Source organism: Castor canadensis, chromosome 4, assembly GCF_047511655.1.
Source record: "Castor canadensis chromosome 4, mCasCan1.hap1v2, whole genome shotgun sequence".
Lineage (NCBI taxonomy): Eukaryota > Metazoa > Chordata > Mammalia > Rodentia > Castoridae > Castor > Castor canadensis.
Window position 1 is genome coordinate 29,916,562 of NC_133389.1, and position 21,543 is coordinate 29,938,104.

General features: G+C 41.6%; 1 protein-coding gene across 1 annotated transcript in view; it reads left to right on the plus strand.

Moving 5' to 3' along the window:
* Pstpip2 (proline-serine-threonine phosphatase interacting protein 2) overlaps positions 1-21,543 on the plus strand; it is a 71,759-nt gene that overhangs the window by 40,827 nt on the left and 9,389 nt on the right. Inside the window, exons 5-10 of the mRNA XM_020165054.2 lie at positions 2,631-2,737; positions 8,105-8,167; positions 15,388-15,486; positions 16,374-16,419; positions 16,910-16,989; positions 20,268-20,366. Of these exons, the coding sequence (XP_020020643.2) occupies positions 2,631-2,737; positions 8,105-8,167; positions 15,388-15,486; positions 16,374-16,419; positions 16,910-16,989; positions 20,268-20,366 (494 nt within the window). The remainder of the gene's footprint in view (positions 1-2,630; positions 2,738-8,104; positions 8,168-15,387; positions 15,487-16,373; positions 16,420-16,909; positions 16,990-20,267; positions 20,367-21,543) is intronic.

Here is a 21,543-nt window from a genome sequence, read left to right on the forward strand (position 1 = left end):
ATTCTTATTTATTCTTTTTCCCCCAGAGTCAGGATGCTATATCCTAGAAAAGACAGGGTCCCTTCTCCATTTTTCTCCTTCATCCTCTTAGGAAGAGATCCCCCGTGGGAGGGAGTTTCCTCATTGTTGGACTTTTTTTCTTATTTTGCATGGGTATTCTAAATTTATCATGCTTTTCAAGAGTGATAAAGGCTGATTCGGGAAGGAAACAGAGGCTGGGGTTCACGTTTGTAATCCTAGCTACTCAGGCGGCAGAGATCAGGAGGATCATGGTTTGAAGCCAGCCCAAGGCAAATAGTTCATGAGACCCTATCTCGAAAAAAACCCAATACAAAGGGCTTGTAGAATGGCAAAGAAAGCAGTAGAGTGACTGCCTAGCAAGCCTAACAAGTGTAAGGTCCTGAGTTCAAATGCCAGTACTGCCAAAAAAAAAAAAAGAAAGAAAGGAAACAGATGGTTTAGAAATGCCAAAATGGTCAGCAGGGCTGGTAGAGTGACTCAAGTGGAAGAGTGCCTGTCTAGCAAGCATGAAGCCTAGAGTTCAAATCCCAGTGCACAGAGAGAGAGAGAGAGAGAGAGAGAGAGAGAGAAACTATCAGAGTTCATGTCTGCTGGGGTGAAGTTCTTTCCTGCATCTTTTTCATGGGGAAGAGGCATTGTCTTGCTGTGTGGCCATCTTGGCTTTTCTCAGATGGGTAATTATTTATTTGGCTCCCAAGTCCAGAGATCAAATGGAAGGCAGAAGTCACCATGCCCTCCCCTCGACATGCTTTCTTAATCTCTAAATTCTAGTTTCTGGATTGTTGTTTTTGATTGTAAATCTAACTTGGAATTCAACCTGCAAATTTTTATTTACTGATTATTCTAGTGTGGTGATAACTGGGAGCTGGGATATTCAGGGTGAGGCTCAGCACTTACTCTTCAAGAGGTCAAGTTCAGCTACAGCTTTTGTTCCCCAGGCCTGTTGCTCTGAGCCTGCCTCTGAGGTTTTCTGTCCTTTAGAATGCTGGGGACTCAGGACATTAACAGGCATGGTATATATGATACATGTGTCTAGTGTTTCTGTAGCCTGATGGTGTTGTATCTGAACAAACATGGTGTCTGTTTCCTCTGCTCTTCACACCACAACAATTAGCACAGAAAACTTCTGGCACAGATGTGTGAAGATGTCTACTGCTAGCAAGTAAGCAATTTCTTCTGCAGCTGATACCAGCTGGTATTCTTCACCCAATTCTCTTCCCAGACTATCAACCTAGAGATAGTGTCAGATGCCACAAGTGGAAGGCTCAGTCCCAGGGGCACCCCCACTATAGTGGCCACTCCCAAGCCCCAGTTTGTTTTAACTGTGCTTCTGACCAACTGGCTATAAATCAGGGTTCCTGTAATCCCTCCTTTATTAATTTGCTTGAATGGTTCACTCACACCGGCTGGTTTATAACAAGGGATATTACAAAGGATACAGATGGGGGGTGCGGCTGATGGGGGAGCAGAAGCATGGAACTTCCATGGTTTTTCAGAGAATGCCACTGCTACCCTCCTGGAATCTCCGTGTGTTTAGTGGCTGGGAAACTTCTGGGACCCAGTCCATTCGGGTTTTTAAAGAGACTTCATTGCCTCGGCTCATTTACTAATAGATTGAGTGGACAAACCCAGCAAAGCCGGTCGATTCTGATTCTTCTTGGCTTCTCTGTGCAGCATTCCTACCTCCAGGTATGGAACAGGAACCTTCTGGAATGAGGAGGTCATCTGATCTCCTGTCATGCCAAGGAGGCCAGATAATTTCTTTATGGCCAGCTAAAGGCAGAGGAGGATTAGGGCTTTCATGATCCTCCTTGGGGAGGAAGTTACAAGCCAGAGGCCACAGAGGAAATCAGAAATAAATATGCCACCATATCCCAGGTATAAATGTTAGCCAAATAAACATTCTTCTTAACTCTTCGATAGAAGGTGTGTTGTTCCCTCTTTAACTCATCAGGCTCATGAGCGGTTAGAGACGGAAAGAACACCGAGAGGTCATCTAAAGAGAAGGAAGAAACACTGTGAAATTGTGGTAGCATTAGTAATGTTTCCTGGAATGTAAACTTTGTGAGTTGGAACCTTGGCTGCGTCTTCCTCCCAAGCCCTGGGCATACGTACAGCAGGTTAGCAACAATGACAGGATGCTAAGTGAAACAATTTTTAGCCTTTGTCTTAGTGTCCAGGGCCATGGTGGGAACATGAGGGAGCTTGATAAATTTTTTATTTATTTTTTTTTGTGGTACTGGTGCTTGAACTCAGGGCCTATACCTTGAGTCACTTCACCAGCCCTTTTTTGTGATGGGTTTTTTAGAACTATTTGCCCAGGCTGGCTTCAAACTGAGATCCTCCTGATCTCTTCCTCCTGAGTAGCGAGGATTACAGGCACGAGCCACTGGCACCTAGTTAGTTTTTAAAATTTTTGGTGGTGCTGAAGTTTGAACTCAGGGCCTTATGGTTGCTAACCATGCCCAAAGCCCTTGAACCAGTCTTGAGTTTACCACTTGTTCTGCTTAGTAGTTTGTGTGTGTGTATAATTTTATATAGTGTTGTATATTTGAATTTGGACATATATAGACCTTGATTATTGTCTTATTAAAAATTTCTTTTTGCAGAAGTAGACAATGTGGCCCAATGTCACATTCAGCTTGCACAAACTCTAAGAGAAGAAGCCAGGAAGATGGAAGAATTCAGGGAAAAGCAAAAGGTCCAACGGAAAAAGGTTGGTTTTGTGCATTTGTTGAAATGTTGCCTTTCCTTCTGTAGAAAAACAGCTTCCACCCTGATGCAATCAAACCTTTACCTCCTTCTTCCCCCTTTTCCCTCCCTCCCTCCCTTCCTTCTTTCCTTCCTTCCTTCCTTCCTTCCTTCCTTCCTTCCTTCCTTCCTTCCTTCCTTCCTTCCTTCCTTCCTTCCTTCCCTCCTTCCTTCCTTCCTTCCTTCCCTCCCCTCTCTTTCTTCTTTCTGTGGTAGGGATTGAACCCAAGGCCTCAAGAATACTAGATAAGTGCTCTTTCACTGAGCTATACCCCAACCCATTCATGTTCTTTTCCTAACCTGAGAAATCATTCATTGGAATCCCCATGTGGGGACTCAGTCTAGGTGCTTATGCCTCTGCACCCATTTCTGCAACCCAGGCCTGTCCTCCTTTTAAAAATTCCTGCAGGATTCAGGGGTCCAGTTAGCATGCCTCATCTTTTCAGACCTGCTGCCACCGCTAAAACTATGATGGAAAAGGGACCCCTCTGGCTTCAGTGTATGTCTAGCACATCCCAGCTGATGGGCTCCCAGACCACACTCCTCTTAGGCAAGGCAGTGAGGGATGGGTGGAGAAGTGGAGGAGACTCATGATCTGTCTGAAGTCCACAATGTAGTCCAATAATCCTATTTTACAAATAGAGAAACTGAGATCCTGGGATATCCAAGTTGTTTTTGTCTTGCAAGTAATGATGCAAAGCAGGCTTGTTTTTATTGACATGGAAGGAGAAGGGAGTGAACAAGAGTTAATAAACTAGCCAGGTGCTGATGGCTCACGCCTGTAATCCTAGCTACTCAGGAGGAAGAGATCAGGAGGATCATGGTCCTAAGACAACCCAGGCAAATAGTTTGTAAGACCCTATCTCGAAAAACCCCTCACAAAAAAGGGCTGGTGGAGTGGCTCAAGGTGAAGGCCCTGAGTTCAAGCCCCACTACTGCCAAAAAAAAAAAAAAAAAGAGAGAGAGTCAATAATACTGACAAATGTTTAGGGAGTTATAGGAATCAAGCTATTTCATTCCTGAAAGACTTGTATATTTGGGTTGACCCTGAACCCAAGTAGGAGCCTTCCAGAATTTCTTTACATATTCAGGACTGAGACTCTGGCCCTCACATGGGGGATGAATTCTTCCCTGTCTGGCACCCAAGGATTTCTACCTCGGTCTCCTGGAACAACTCTGTATAGTCTTTTGGTGACCTATTTCTTCTTCCTGGAGGTCCCTTTGGAAACCTTTCTGCATCCTGGCCCTTCCCTGTTCCCTAAGGTTGTTGTCTGAAGTATGTATATCTAGTAAACAGCCGCTGTTGGGGTTGATTCTACCCTTCCCTCAATCTCGGTGATTTTGCCATGGTTTTAAGTTGGACTCTAGGTCCAATTTCTTTGGTAGCCACTGGCTTCTGGGTGGGTGGCATTATCTTAAGAGCCTGCCTGCCTATTGTCATGTCATGAGGTTCTCTTTGCAAAATACTCCCTCTTCCCATTTCCTAGCCTGTCCTGTGCTGTGCCCCTTACCAGGAAGACAGGGCAGACGTGAACATCTCAGGAATACCATGTCAGGCACTTTCACATATTATCTCAAGCCTATGTGTCAGGCTTGAGGGGTGCATCTGGCACCAAACCTTTTTCCAAGCAGAAATAGTATGTATGTTATACACACTAGAAGGTCAGACCCTTTTGTTTGACATTGCCAGACTTGCCCTCCTCTCTAGGGGAATAACAGTTTTTCAGAAGCAAAATGCCTTAGACAAGCAGTGTCCAGGCACACATGATTCCATTATGAGGAGTGGAGAGTCATTTCCTCATGTTTTTAAGTGTCTTTGAGTAGCCTGGTCCTTTCCTGGAGAATTTTGTTAATTTTGCAAGGCTTCTGAAACTTCCCCTCTTAACAAGTTACATGGACCAAATAGTTATAGTTAGAACATGCTCTGAATTCTGTTAAGCAATAAAGTACTTTGTGCTTGATTCCCTCTGTCCTCCAAGTTCCCACTACAGCAGGAAAATACCCTCAGAACTTTGAGAAGTCCAAAGTTTATTAATGAATTTGTAATTTTATGTGTCACAATGAATTCTGGGGTTGCACCACTTCTGTATTTAGAATTTTTTTAAACACTAGGAAAAAAATGTTCCAATGCTAACTTCTCATTTTTTAATGGTGAAACTACATGCTTTTGGTCTTCCACTTCTTGGAAATTAAGCCATTTTAACTTATCAAAGAAAGCCATCAGTTGGTTTCTTTTAAAAAACTAGGGCAGGGAAGTGTGGGTAGAATGGCTGGCCAGACATTTATGGCTGTTCCCAAATACAACTAATGTTTTCTGAGGGCAGACACTAAGATGGACATGGTTATTTGACTCCCACTAAGCATAGAGCATGGTCAGACAGACTGATGTGACTCAGAATCAGGTTAAAGCATGAGGAGCCTTCTGTGGTGGTAGCAGAAAGGAAGGTGTCATCTGAACACACAGGGGGACACATAACCTCATCTATGGAGCTAGGGAAAGCCTCCTAAAGGAAATAATATTGCCAATAAACCCAGCAGTGAAAGACCTGTAGGTGAGGTAGTGAGAGGGGAGGCTCTCACCCCAGAGGGGTCCTGGGGTCTCATTCTCAGGAGTCTTGACATTTAAGGATGCTGAGGTTTTTCCCCAGCCCAGAAATATCCCTAGCATGCCAAAGACCACACATATCAGTCACTCTATCCTCTGGTGCTCACAGTTTTAGGAGGGTCATAGGAGGATTTTGTGCTGCCTGTGTAGACAGTCATCTCCAAAGCCAGGCGCCAACGTGTTACCTAGAGGGATGTGCCTAGTTTTCAGAACACAGTGTGAACATAGGCAGACAGGAAAATGGGCCACAAATACCTATTTCAGCGATTTGCCTGCAGGTTGTTTGGGTTATTCACAAATCTCTCCTTTCTTTCCCCTTTCCCCTTGGCTTCTCCCATCCTATAGCGAGATGATTGTGTTTTTGCATTCCTTTGTGTTACCAATACAGAATTGGAAATTTCCACTGGATTTGGTCTGAGCAGAAAAAGTCTGAGTCCTGGAAGAGACTCTTCCTCAAAAAGACCTGAAAGAGAACCTTTAACTCACTGGGGTCACCATGAGTAGGTCACCCTGTTCGTGATCACGGACACGAGGAGACACAGATCAAGGTGGTGTAGCAGACAGAGGCTGACCTGATGCCTGAAGACCTACCACTAACTTCCTGAGTGACCTTGAGCAAAGCTACCCAGGTGTCACCCTTATTGGGTTAGAGTAGGGTGGCTGATTTCTAGGTTCCTGCCAACTTATTATTATTTTTTTTGGTGCTAGGGTTTGAACTCAGGGCCTCATGCTTGTGAGGCAGGCGCTCTACCACTTGAGCCATGCCCCTAACTTCCTGCCAAGTGTTGAATGCCAGGAATCTCTGCAGACAGATAGGAAATGAAAAGGTTTGGCTAATGATGGAAATTTCAACACCCTAGAGGTGCTTGAAGCAGATGCTGTGTGGAACTTGGAGATAGTGAGACCTATCTTGGGCCACCAACTATAAAATAGAAGCAGCTCCAACTAGAAGAGAAACAAAGTCTATACTTGGACTAAAAGGACTGTGCCATAGACTAGTATTGCTAACTGATCTGCTTCCGTGGCCTGGGAGAATCAGGAACCATTACCAAATAAATAAATCCAGCTCTTCCCTGTGGCACCAGGACATAATTACTCATGTCAATCATAACTCCCTGCCTGCCATGACAAGGATCTGCCATGTGAGGCTCCAGTTGAAGATCTGACTGTTCTCTGTGTCTCTACCATCTTCCCCATTAGCAGGAGAATAGCCACCCCCTGGTAATTCTCTTTCACCTGGGTTGGAAGATGACTGCTGAGCTCTTGAAGGCCCCATTGGGGCTCCCTCAAGGGAATTTTATGTATTCCACAAAGTTTGTGTTTGAAGTGAGACTACCTCAAGTATTTCATCCAAATATCTTGAATATTCATCCACGTTTGTGTTTTATGATAATGGACAAAAACTTGCAATGTAATTTTTTATCATTTTTTAAAACAAAATCAGTGTCACTGCTCATTTTATATTATTGCATCTCTCAATTTTTTACACTATTTGGTTTTATAGAGTGATTGTAAGGATGATGGTCATTTAGGGTAATGAGTAGGAACAAGGGCAGTGGAGTCAGGCTCCTGGGTTCAATTTCAGCTCTATTACTTGCTGACTTTATTACTTTGGGTAAGTTAATCAAGTTCATTACCATCAAGAAAATGGAGATAATAGCACCTCCCACTGTTGTGATGCATGAAAACTGCTTATCACGTAAGTGCTTGATAAATGGGAGCTACTCTGATTATATCTGAGAGGTATGTACATCTTTGTTATTGCACCATATTTTGAGTAATGAAAGTTCTAACATAATAGCCACAATGCAGAAATCTCTCTCAAGTGAACCTTTGTTGGGTTAGATAGGGTAAAGAATATAACAGCAACTTCTCTTAGCTGTCCGGCCAACACATTCCCTTCATGCTGCCTGGGTACCTTGCTGTAAAGGGTGTGTCATTGGTGCCAGGCATGGTGGTATGTGCCTGTAATCCCAGCCCTTGAGAGACTAAGGTAGGAGGATCACAAGTTCCGGGTGAAGTTCTACTTTCTTATATCTTCTTCAGAGGAAAAGGTCACATTCTTCCTGTGTGGTTTCACACCCAGAGGTCAAATGGAAGGCAGAAGTCAAGGTGCCCTCGACATGCTTTCTTAATCTCTCAGTTCTTGTTTCTGTATTGTTGCATTTGATTACAAATCTAACTTGGAATTCAACCAGTTTTGTAGACCAGTCTGGGCTACAGAATGAACTGTCTCAAAAAATGAAAAAGTTTGTGACATAAACTTGCAGAATGAACTTCCATTTTAAAACATAAATGATGCTTTAACAAAATTTTCAATTTTTTTTTTGATACTAGAGATTGAACTCAGGGCCTCAAACTTGCTAGGCTAGCACTCTACCACTGAGTCATGTCCCTAGTCCTAAAATTCCTTTTTGAAGCCAAAGTTTCTTTATTCCAGATTTACTGGAGAGAGTGCTCTAAGGTGATCACTGAATGATGATGTCCGATGGCCCAAGTTCAAAGGTGGCTACCATCATTAACCAGCCATAAGACCTTGGGCAAATTATGTAGGATCTGTGTCTTGCAGATTCCTCATTTGTGAGATGGGGTAATAAATAGTATACTTACTTCCTGGATGGCGTGAGGATTAAATGCAGCAATGCACGTTGAATGCTTCGCTCTCAGGATAAGCAGGTATTAATAATAATTTCTGTGTTTAATTGAGTACTTTTACTCTCTTCACAGACAGAGCTTGTAATGGATGCTGCCCATAAACAAAGAAACTCACAATTCAAGAAAACCATGGATGTGAGTCATACTTTATTGCCTTTTTTTGGTAATGGTGACATTTTCTAAAATCCTGTGCTGTATATAAGCATATTTCTACTCAAATAACAGTTCAACAATGTCATTATTTATCAGAACAACAATCTTTAGTGGATTGGCTTGCTTTCTTTTCAAGGGCTTGGAAAGTTAAAGATGAAATGAGATGATGAAAATACAATGGTGTTATCTTTCTGGTAACCTGGGAAAATGAAGCCAGTCAATTTAAGTTTTGAGGCCAAGACATAAAATCATATAGTATATATACAGTTTATCTTGTATTTAAGCTTTTACTCTGTGGTTATTTGAATTTTGAATGTTTACTTATTTTACTGAGTGTTCATTTCCTGTTTTAAGACATGTGGGAATTGTAAAAGTCTTCTTTTCTTTAAGGAATTTATTAGAAATGCTTGGCAAGCCAGCGCTGGTGGCTCATGCCTATAATCCTAGCTACTCAGGAGGCAGAGATCAGGAGGATTACGGTTCGAAACCAGCCTGAGCAAATAGGTTGGGAGACCCTATCTTGAAAAAAATCCATCACGAAAAAGGGCTGGTGGAGTGGCTTAAGGTGTAGGCCCTGAGTTCAAGTGCCAGTACCTCAAAAAAGAAAAAAACAAAAAACCACACCCACACCCACACAAAAAAAGCTTGGCAAGATAAGTAAGACAAGTTACTTGGAATCTCAGTCTAGCTTCTCAGGAATCTTTTCATGAATGAGTACAACATATTCTACTGTTAGAACAGGTGTGACTGTATCTTAGTACAGATGTATCATCATGATGGTTCTGGCTATGTCATGGTATGAAAGTGTCACCAATGTTGATGGCAAATGCAGTCCATTCTGCTACTTTGCTTTTTTCTTTGATCAAAAGCAACCGATAAATAGGAATGATGATAGTGTAGAACTGTGTTGGTGAATATATGACTTCTCCCCCCAGAGGTGTTATGCTTTGAGAAACCTAGGGCAAGTTTTCTCACAATTAAAGAGAAAGCCTTATTAAAATATAATTTTCTTCATTTTTTTCCTCTACCTTTATTTAGAGCTATATCAGTTGTGTTAGTCAGTTTCCTGTTGCTGTGACAAAATACCTGAGAAAACAGACTGAGTGTGGTGGTACATATTTGTAATCCCAGCACTTGGGAGGTTGAGGCAGGAGGATCGTAAGTTTAAGGCCATCTTGGGCTACATAGTGAGGCCCTGTTGAAAAAGGAAGGGAGGAAGGAGGTAAGGAGGAAAGGAAGGAAGGAAAGAAAGACCAAGGAAACAACTTAAAATGAGGAAAAACTTATTCATAGGTTTCAGAGGTTTCCATTCATAGTTACTTGGTGCCATTGTTTGGGCCTCAAGTGAGGCCAAACTTATGGCGGAGAGTAGAAGTGGGGTAAAGCTGCAGGAAGCATAAAGAGAGAGCAAGGAAGGAGCTGGGGGTAAGATATAGCTCCCAAAAACCCACTCCCTTCAACTAGGTCCCACCTCCTCAATTTCCATCACCTCTCAATAGCCCATCAAATTATCAAATTATGAGCCCATCACTGACCTTGCTGAGGAGGTCAGAGCCCTCAGGATCCAATCATTCCCAAAAGCACCACATTTGAACACTGCTGCACTGGGGGCCAAACCTTCAGCAATGAGCCTTTGGGTGATACTTCAGAACTAAACCATAAAACCAGTGTTATAATTTTTGCTTCCACGGACAAAATAATTTAGAAAATTTGAGAGAAGGAAAGAATATTGTATTTGTTTGCCATGTTCTCTTTTTTTTCCCCTCTGAATATTCCAAGGCTTATTCTTATACAGTTTTCTTTGGATTAGAGAACTCTGCTAGTGACAAATCCTCTTTCATCTAAGAGTATCTTGATTTCCCTGTAATTCCATTTTTTTCTACCTTGTTTATTGTGATAAAATACGTGTAACCTAAAATTTACTCTCCTAACCATTTGTAAGTGCAGAGTTCAATAGTATTAAATACATTCATAATCGTGTGCAGCCATAACCACTGCCTACCTCTTTTCATCTTGTGAAACTGAAACCATTCCCTGTCTCCCCAGCTCCTGGCAATCACCATTCTATTTTCTGACTTCTCTTCCTTTTTGTGGTGCTGGGAATGGAACCCAGGGCCTTGCACATGAGCTACATCCTCATTGCCTCCCGTTTTTTTTTTGAGACAGGATCTTGCAATGTAGCTGAGGCTGGCCTTGAACTTGCTATGTAGCCCATGCTGGCCTCAAACTCTTCATCCTCCTTCCTCAATCTCCTCAGTCCTGAGATTACAGACTTGCACTACCATGTCCAATATCTTTCTCATTTTTTTTTAAATCTTTGCAGTTATATCTTTCTTATTGTTTATTATTGTTTATTTATTTATTCATATGTGCATACATTGTTTGAGCCATCTCTTCCTCTTCTTCTTCTTAAAGGATATACTCACTGGATATGGAATGTGCTTGCTAGGCAGGTGCTCTACCACTTGAGCCATTCCACTAGCCCTAGATATGGGATTGTGTATTGACAATCTTTGCCTTCAGCATTTGTAATATATTTTGCTACTTCCTTATGGTCTCTATGGTTTCTAATAAGAAACTTACTGTCTTCAAGTTGGTTTTTTTCTTTTCTCTTTCTTCCTTTTTTTTTGTCCTTCCTTCCTTTCTTCTTTCTTCCCTTTCTCTGTCCCTTTCTTCTTCTTCTTTTGTTTTTCTTTTGCTTTTTTTCAGTGCTGGGGACCAAACCCAGGGCCTTGTACTTTCTAGGCGAGTAATCTACCATGAGCTAAATCCCCCAACCCCAGTTTTTTTCTTTAAGATAAGGTGTCATTATTCTCTCTGTTTTGAGATATTTTCATTATTTTTAGTTTTCAGAAGTTCAGTTATGTGTCTTAGAATTCATTTCTTTGGGCTTAACTTGTTTAGAATTTAATCAGCTTTAATATGTAGATTATATTTTTTGCTAAATTTGGAAACTTTTCAGTCATTATTTCTTCAAGTGTGTTTTCAGCTTACCTTCCTTCTCTTCTCTTTCTGGAACATGCCAAAGGTCCCTGAGCCTCTGTTATGGTTTTTCAGCCTATTTTCTCTCTCGTTAATGTTAGGTAATTTCTATTATTTATTTTTTGTCTGTTCCATTCTCTTGTTATGCTATTGTATTTTTTAGTTCTAAAATTTCCATCTTTTATTTCTTTCCTGAGATTTTCTATTTCTTTGAAAATCCCATGTACTTTTTATGTATTTCAAGTATTTATATTTTTTAAGTATTGCTTGTTGAATACTTTTATAATGACTGCTTTATAATCTTTGTCAGAAGGGCTGATGGAGTGGTTCAAGTGGTAGAGTGCCTGCCTAGTAAGCATGAGGCCCTGAGTACAAACCCCAGTACTGCCAAAAAAGAAGAAAAAAAAAGAAAGAAAATGAAAACACAGGGGCTGAGGTTGTAGCTCAGTAAACTTGTCTAGCATCTGTGAGATCTTGGATTCAATCCCCAGTCCCAACAAATAAAAATGAAAACGCAAAATCTTTTGTCAGATAATTCAAATATCTCGATCATCTTGATGTTAACATCTGTTGACTGCCTTTTTTCTTTAGTTTGATATCTTTCTGGTTCTTGGTTTGAGTGTATTCTGCTGATTTTTGGATGTGAGTACTAGGTCATAAGACTCTGGATCTTATTTAAACCTTCTGTTTTAGCTGGCTTTCTCTGATATCACTCTAGCAGGGGGAAGTGAGGCATTGGTTCATTACTGCTATCTGAGGTAAAAGTCCAGGTCTCCCCGTAGTCTCCACTGACACCACAAGGTGGGTGTGGCCCTGTTAGTCCTGGAAGGTGGTCAAAGTTCTGACTTCATTAGACCACGACAGTGTTGGGGGAGAACCTCATTGCTGCCAGGTTGAGGTGGAAGTTCAGGTGCCCTACCTGGTTTCCACTGGCCCAGTGTTCGTGTGGACATGTTACCTCCTTGTGGGATCAAACATCTCAGCTCCCAATTTTCTTCTGATGCCTACTCAGCAGCGGAACTGAGTGTTTCTTTCCAGTCTGGCCATGATAGAAGTTTAGACCTGTCAGTTGGCCTTTGCTGGCATGTGTCTGTGTGTTGGGGCAGATTTTTATATGGTGTTTAGCTTCAAGAAAATGATTGTTTTCTAAAGGTTATGTTCTGCTAGGCTGGGATTTTTCTAATCTTTTGGCTAGTGTGTGTGTGTGCGTGTGTGTGTGTGTGTGCATGTGACACTATTGGTGTTTCCGGTTGCCTGCTACTTTGGCTCTCAGTCCATGATATATGAGGCAAGAAGAAACCAGGGACCTCACTGTTGGGTTGCTCTTTGGTCTAAGGTCATTAACCAGCCTGCCTTCTCTCATCTTTCAGTTTTCTTATGATTGCTTCATACACTATGCTAGGTTTTAATTGTACTAATGTAGAGACATGTAGGAATCGTGTATATGCTCCATCTTTTAATGCCTCTTTTAAAAGTGCATTTTTGCAATGTGTTTTTGGATCCATAAATGTGACCTTTGCCCATCAATCTTCTGCTAAGAAACTAACACTCTGTGTTCAAAATCATCCAAAATAAGAAAAACAAAAGCATGAACATGTCGACTTCTTGTTTTATTTTTGCTTTTGTTTGTTTTGCAGTATTGGGGTTTGAACTTAGGGCCTACACCTCGAGCCACTCTACTAGCCCTTTTTTATGATGGGTTTTTTCGAGATAGGGTGTCACAACTATTTTCCTTGACTGGCTTTGAACTGAGATCCTCCTGATCTCTGCCTCCTGAATAGCTAGGCTTACAGGATGAACCACTGGCACCCAGGTTCAATTACTTGTAATAATGAAAATTATAAATAATTTAGTGACTGACAACTGAGGAAGGGTTGACTATATTGTGTAGTGTTAAAAAATACAATTAAGAAAGAACTGCTTAACATGCCAAATTAAAAAACAAAAGAGGATAGAAAAAAATCAATAGCTTGGACAACACTAAAATTTAAGATAGCTCTATAGTGAAGGGAATAATACCCTATACATCTATGACACATGAAACATGGGGAAAAATATTTGTGACTCTAATTTATAGTTGGTTAGTGTTCCCAATGTACACTGAGCTTCTAGAAGCCAATTAAAATTAAAAAATGTTCCAGTAGAAAAGTAGGTAAAAAGACATGAAGTAGAAAGGATAAATCACTTCATTAATAATACAAGCTGTGCAAATAAGGCAACTAAATGCTGATATTTTCACCACAGTGTTAGAAAAGATTAAAAATATTAGGTAAACTTGGTGACAGTGTCAGGAAATAGTACTCTCATATACTATCAGCAGAAGCATAAACGAGTGCATCCATTTTGGAGGGAAGTCTGATGTATGTACTATTTTGCCAGATAATTACACCTCTAGGAATTTGTCCTGTAGAGATAAATTCATGTTACTCAAAATATAGAGTATTGCTATGTCTAAAAAAATGGGAAACAAGATAATATCCACCACTTAGCCATATATTATGGGATATATGCCATACACATACTTCTGTATATATACAATATATATGTATATGTATACATATATAAAATGTGTGTGTTTGTGTGTGTGTGTGTGTGTGTGTGTGTGTGTGCTTTACAACCATTGAATGTGTCAAAGCTGGAGTGGTGGCACCCAACTGTCATCCCAGCACTTGGGAGGCTGAAGCAGAAAGATCAAGAGTTCAAGGCTAGCCTGGTTTACACAGTGAGTTCAAGGTCAGCCTGAGCTACATATAGAGACCCTATCTCAAAAAGCCAAAGGCTAGGGTATATCTCAGTGGTAGAGCACTTGCCTAGTATGTGCAAAGCTCTGGGTTTGATCTCCAGTACTCCCACAAAAAAGTTTTGAGCTATAGAGATCATGCTTGATAGAGAGAAATTGTGTCCAATATATTGTTGCATAAAAAAGAATTTCTATGGGTCTTATTGCATGAATATTAGGAAAAATTATGGATTTCTATTCCTATATGCACAGCATATGGAAAGAGTTGTAAGCTCATTTACTGAAAATCTGACCCTAACTGAACTGCAGGAGATGCCAATTAATATAGGGAAGCATACTATGTCACTTAAGTATAAGTGACATACTTAATGAGAACAAACCTTCGCTCCAAAGGAGACTTCATTGTTTTGAATTATTATCAGAATTTTAATGGTTTTGTGTGTTGAATTTCGTGTATAGAAATACGATTTATATCTGATTTTTATTTTCATATGTATTTGGGAATAAATATCTATTATGTGCATTTATATATAAAATCCTTACTTTACAGATGGGTAAACTGAGGCATGAGAGGCTACTTTATTCAAGATAATGTGAACAATAGCAACTAGGATTTGAACATGCACCCTCAGCCTCCAACACTGTGTCTCTGGTTTCCTGGCAGGCTGGGAGAAACCAACCAAACAAGGACTCCAAAGGGAGTGTCTTCATTCTTAGTCAAGCGTTTTGTTCCTATCATTTTTATTTTATTAGCTAATTATTTGACTCAAAGCTTTTCCTTGTTTAAACAAGTTAAAGCTTTATTTCCAGAGTTGAAACAAAATAATTTCCTTGACTCACTAATGATTATAGTTTGTGAGCTGTTTCTATATAATCCTGGCAGCAATATTGGCTCAGGAGAAATCATGGCCTACTTCTAAACTAAGTAAAACAGAATTATTTAAGTCTAAAAGGAACATGACTCTACTAAGGTGAAAGAAACGATGGTACTGGCACCCTCCCCACTGCCCAGGACTGTGACCAGACATATTAGAATACTGAGGCCTAATTAGAATTAGAATGAGTTGGTACTGATGACAAAGTGATTGCAATACATCTGAGGGTTAGGAAGGTTACATGTACGTTGGATTACACACCTTAGAGTCACATATCACATAAACATTTTGATTTTGCCTGCTTCAATTTCCATCTTTTATGTTAGTCAATTTTTAAAGCTCCTGCACTTCGTGTTACCAAATTGGAGTTATTACTTCCTTGAGCGAGTTGCCACTCCCTCCATAATGTGGAAGAGCACTATGGCTGGAGAGACCTTTCAAAGATTGTTCAAAAGGGCATTTGTCGTCTGAGAGCCCGTGGTCTAGTGGGGATCACAGCAGTAACCTGAGTGCCCTGTTTGTGCTGGGCTTGGAGGACTAGGCGACAGCTTTTCAGGGCTAGTCTGCTCACCTGTCTTGGTCCTTTTTTGTTCATAATAACAAAGGCGAAGAAGAACTATGAGCAGAAATGCCGGGACAAAGATGAGGCGGAGCAGGCTGTCCAACGGAGTGCCAACGCTGCAAACCCAAAGCAACAAGAAAAGGTACCTAGGAGGGCCACAACCTGAAAAATTTGAGATTTATGTCTATCAATTTAAAGTCAACCAAGGACCGGGAGTGGTGGTGTACTTCTGTAATCCCAGCACTCAGGAGGCTGAGGCAGGAGGATCACAAAGTCAAGGTCGGCTAGACCACATAGTGAGACTCTGTCTCAACAACAGTGACAAAAAGCTTAATAGAAAATGAACCTGCACTCTCAGCTCATGGCAATATCTTTTTTCAGGCTGTTGGGGTCCTTCGAACCAGAAAAAAACCCTTGTCACATTTTTGGGGTTGGGGAAAGCACTAGAGAAATGTAACCATTTGGGAGAAAAGTGATGGCATTAAACCTGCTTTTTTTTCCTTTTTAATTCTCTTTTCAAAACTCTGCCCATGAGTTCTTCATTGCCGGGCTGCCTCTTGCTTGGGAGGATTGGAAATTTAATACTATAAAATCTGAATATAAGATTACCAGCAACCAGAGGGCAGACATAGGGCTTTATGGCTGTTTTCTTTTTTCTTTGTGGTACTGGGGTTTGAACTCAGGGGCTACACCTTGAGTCACTGCGCCAGCCCCCCTTTTTTTTTTTGTGATGGGTTTTTTCGATATAGGGTCTTGGGAACTATTTGTCAGGGGCTGGCTTTGAACCTGTGATCCTCCTAATCTCTGCCTCCTGAGTAGGTAGAATTACAGAGGTGAGCCACTGGCGCCTGCCTGCTGTTTTCTAATGGTGAGAAGATTCCAGGGAAAGTTGAATATTTGCTCATGATAGAAGTGCAGACAGGACTTGTACTAGAACTTGCTTCTGCATAGTCATTGCTTTTATATGGCTTTTGCTTACTGAAGCCTGGCTCAGCATTCCTGATCTCTTGATCTTTTTTGTCCTCACAGCTTTTTGTGAAACTGGCAACTTCAAAGACTGCAGTGGAGGACTCAGGTGAGTGAGCTGCTCCTGTAGATGGGGAGGTGTACTGGTGGGGTTTACATTATTCTAAATTGTGTCTCCGTGAAAGGTAGCTTTACAATAAAGATAGATCCACAGTAGGAGGAAGGGAAGAACAGTGTCCTGGGTGGGGGATGAATAGGATTTTATATATGTATATAAAATAGCATAGTGAAACCCACCAAAAGCTGTTTGAAAGTAAGAGTTGGGGAGGCAGGCTGGGAACTAAGGGAATATAATGGAGGGGTGAACTTGTCCAAAGTACATTGTACTCATCTATGGAATTATCACAGTGAAACCCCTTTGGACTATTAATGAATGCTAATAAAACATAGTAAAAACAAAAACAATTCAAACATGGCTGCTACCAAAAAAAAAAAAAAAAGGAGGAGGAGGGAGTAATTATAACCTTCCGGTGTTCAGAGCTCCATGGGGCCTTTTGAACCGATCACAACTCTTGACAGGCCCCTCCTTTCCATTGCAGACAAAGCATACATGTCACACATCAACACAATGGACAAGATCCGAGAAGACTGGCAGAGTGAGCACGTCAGGGCCTGTGAGGTACCTGGAAGCTGCTCAGGAGGGGGCGGGGTGGGGGGGCGGGGAGTGGAGGGGTGCGGGAGGGGCTTGCACGTAGAACCTGAGAGTTTACTGTAGACTCCTGTCTTCTTATTTTAGCATCCCAATTTTCATTCAGCTAATGAGCTTAAGGGCAAGTTAGACATCAGGAATTTAAGTGAGGAATGGAAGGAACTGGAATAGTGTCTCCAAACCTTATCTTTCGGCCTCCCCTCCATCCTGACCACGCTCTGTCCATAGCTTTAGTCTAACGTTCGGTTAGCATGGGCAAGAACCAGCAGAGACAGTTAATGGTGGGTTGAGTATAATAATTACCTGTGAGAGCCTTGCCTATACTTGCTAGGTTCTAAAGGGGATGCAGATAGCTGGTGACCAGGCTCTGGAGGTTTTCAGAAACTCTCTTCACACTACATTCTTTCATTTTCTGCACATGACCTCACAATTTCTCAGAAAAAATTTCCTAAAGTTTTTGTCACCATGTTGTGTCACATTTTCTTACCACTGACTTCAAGAATGAGAACCACGGTTCACAGCACTCTCCTCCCTTCTTAGAGTGGAAAAGGGGCTCCTCACTGTCCTATCAAGCTCTTACCCATGCTGCTGGCCTTTCTCTGCCACCTTGGGCCCAGCTTTCTTTAATGTGAACTACTGTTGTCTTGTACACAGACTCAGCTTATTCCTAGCTTTAAAACCCACCAGCTGAGCTGGGGGTTAGTTGTTCACACCTGTTACTGTAGCTACTTGAGAAGCTGAGATCTGGAGTCTTGCAATTTAAGAGACCCCCATCTCCCCCTCAAAAAACCAGAACAAAATGGACTGGAGGTGTGGCTCAAGTGGTAGAGTATCTGCTTGGCAAGTGCAAAACCCTGAGTACAAACCCCACTTCCACCAACCAAACAAACAAAAACAAAAAGTCCACCAGCTTGCTGGGCATGATGATGCATGACTGTAATCCCAGCACTCAGAAGCTGAGGCAGGAGGATCATGAGTTTGAGGCCAGCATAAAGCAAGACCCTGTTTCAAAACAAAAACCATCAGCTCTTGCTTCCCATCTGCTACCCTCTCCTGTTTGTGTGTGGATGTTTGTGTGTGGATGTGTGTGTGCACGAACACTTGGGATCAAACCCAGCTCCTCCAGGGAGCTTCACTCCCAGCCTATCAAACTTTTTAAAGGACTTGTCCAAGCCCTCATTGGCCCAGTGTGAGGTTTGCTTCCCTGCAGCTCTGCTCTCTCCTTTCTCAGAGGGCATTAGGGATCCCTTTGGCGTGAGGTCAAGTAAGACTTTCTTGTGGTTCCTTTATTTCTGTTTTTTCTTTTTTTTTTTCTGAGCTGCTGGGGATGGAACCCAGGGTTTCATGCATGTTAGGCAAGCACTTTACCACTGAGCTACACACTCACTTGGCCATTGTGTTTGCTAATCTTTGTTGACTTATCACCTCTATCTGACACTGTGGGATACTGTGGCCCCACTAAAGCACTCTTTTCTGCTTTATCTTCTTTTTTTCCTTTTTTGGCAGTACTGGGGTTTGAACTCAGGGCCTCACGCTTGCTAGGCAGGCACTCTACCACTTGAGCCCCTCTGCCACCCCGGCTTTATCTTCTTAACTCCACACTCACATGAAAAGCCTAGAATAAGGCTATTTTTATGCAAAACAATATCATAAACATTTCATGGATACATAAGTACTATTAAAAACCTGTGCAGGCTAGCTGGGCACCAGTGGCTCACACCTGTAATCCTAGCTACTCAGGAGGCAGAGATCAGGAGGATTGTGGTTTGAAGCCAGCCGGGCAAATAATTCGAGAGACCCTATCTCTAAAAAAACCATCTCAAAAAAGGGCTGGTGGAGTGGCTCAAGGTGTAGGCCCTGAGTTCAAACCCCAGTACCTCAAAAACAAATAAACCTGTGTGGGAATAATGATATTAAGGTTATCTCTGGGGAAAGAGGAAGGTGATAGAGTTTGGAGAAGTCACATATCACATGAGGACTTCAACTAAATATGATGCAAATATGTCCAGAAAACTTTTGGGGGGGGGTGTTGAGACAGTTTTTGCTATGTAACTCAGGCTGGTGGAGGGGGATTGAGACAGTTTTTGCTATGTGACTCAGGCTGGTGTGGAACTCACTGTGTAACCCAAGCTGGCCTCAAACTCTCCATCCTTCTGCCTCAGCCTCCCAAATGATAGAATTACAAGTGGGAGTCAGCATGCTTAGCAGTAGTCATTTTTTTTTTTTGACAGTACTGGGGTTTGAACTCAGGGCCTCTCACTTGCAAGGCAGGCACTCTACCACTTGAGCCACTCTGCCAGCCCAGTAGCCAAAATTTTTTATAAAGCTAAGTGGTTGTTATGTGGGTATTGAGTATATTGCTCCCTGATTCTATTAAAATATTCTGTAATACAATAGCCATATTTTAATACGTAAGTACTAAGTACCTGTACAGGAGTACTAAAATATTTACAGGTGGAATAAATACATTTGCTTCAAGATAAACAGAGTAGGGCAGTTGGTAGTGTATCAGCAAAACAGAAGAGCGTTGAGGTGATCAGTGTTTAAACTCCTGATGTTTACACAGGGGTTCATTATACCAGTCACTCTACTCTTGCATATACTTTTTTATATTAAAAAAGTTTCAAAGTGCAATAGCTATGGTATTTAATATTTTAAAAACACATTAACAGATAACAAACACTGTTAAATAGAACATGCACTGTGTTGAATAGCCTGATTTGTCGAATGCTGTATTTGCATATATCCGAAAAAGATTGTTAAGGCAATTTTTATTTTAACTTTTTTTATTAAGGAAAAACTTAAAGATTAAAAAAAGACAAGTACAAAGACTCCTATGCCCTCATGAACCAGATTCAATGATTATAGCCACTTTGCCAAGTTCGTTCATCCCGGAGTGGAAGAGCAGAGTTTTGAACTGGGGCTCTGGCAGGCTGGGGCGGGGCGGGAGGAAGGGGCTGTCCATTGGGCGTTTGGAAATGTTACTGGAACTCAGGTTAGAATGTTGGTGTCTGGGATCCTCATAACTGCTTGCCTTCAATTCAGGCCTGTTTGTGCTGTGACGAAATCAGAGTCTACTTGCATTTGTGTCTGTAAGAGTTTCTGGGCTTCTTTTCTGATGGCAGGAGTGTCCTAAACTGGACAAAAAGCTTAATGATATTTGAGGGTTGGCATTGTTGTCATAGCCAGCATAAACAAGGGGCCCCTTTCTCTGCATGTGTATGAACATAGTGCTGGTTTTTCTGTAGGCGTTTGAAGCTCAGGAATGTGAACGAATAAACTTCTTCCGGAATGCACTGTGGTTGCACGTGAATCATCTGTCACAACAGTGTGTCACAAGTGATGATGTAAGTCAGAAGCATCCCTGGACGACTGTGGCTCTGTGTACTGGATTCATTAGAGTAGAAAGGGCCATAGACACTTACTAGTTCATTCCCCCTCCCCTGCCTGTTTACATTTAAGGCTCAGAGAGGTAAAGTGACTTGTCCAAAGCCACACAGTGACTTGATAAAAGAACCCAGATAAACATATGACCTACCTGTCTTCTGGTACATTTTATCACCATGACTTGACCTTCTTTCCTTCCTTCCTTCCTTCCTTCCTTCCTCACTCCCTCCCTTACTCCCTTCCTCCCTCCTCCCTCCCTCCCTTTCTGCTTCCTTCCTTTCTTTTCTCTCTCTCTTTCTTTTCTTCATTCTCCTTTTTTTGGGGGGGCACAAGGTCTTGTTATGAAATCTAGTCTGGCCTCTAATTTATAATCCTCCTGCCTCAGCCTCCCAAAATGCTGAGATTATAGGTGTGTACTACCATGCTTGGCTATCACCATGACTTTCCAATTAAGAAATTCAGAGCTAAGTTAGGAGAGCAGAGAAGAGAATCCAGATGCAGTTTAATGTATGGAAGATAGACATGTCATAGCATGAATGTGAGCCCCAGAGACCACTCCAGTCTGGAATGGGGTCTCTGAGAACCGCAACAAGTATTAGCAGACTGACCCCTGCCCAGGCTAATGGTCACTCCAAGGATAAGGTTCTCTTCAAAGCATTGTCACAGCCATTATCCAGGGTTGACTTGGATACAGCATTAGTAATCGGGTTCCCAGATCTCAGATTTGTAAATGAGCTAATCTCAACCTGATAATAGTTCTCCTTGATTAGGTGGGACATTTAATTTAGATGATTGATTAAACACCTGGAAAACCCATAGAATTGAATGGAACAAGTGTTCTTCAAGTTAAGTAATTGCCTTAGCATTTGTGTGTGGATGATCTTGTGATATGAGACTTGGTTTACAGTTTTTGGTTCCATCCGTGTTTTTTTTTTAATTATAAATTTTCAGCCAAAGTTTTCGTCTAACCATAAAGATACATTTGCTGGCATCTTTAAAAAAAACATTAATAGCCCAAAAGCCCTTACATGAATCTGGGAGTTAAGAATGTCTTCTGTTTCTTTTCAAAACAACAAAATTTGGAAAGGAGTCAGCTATTCATTGAACCTCATTTTTTGGGGGATTTGAACTCAACGT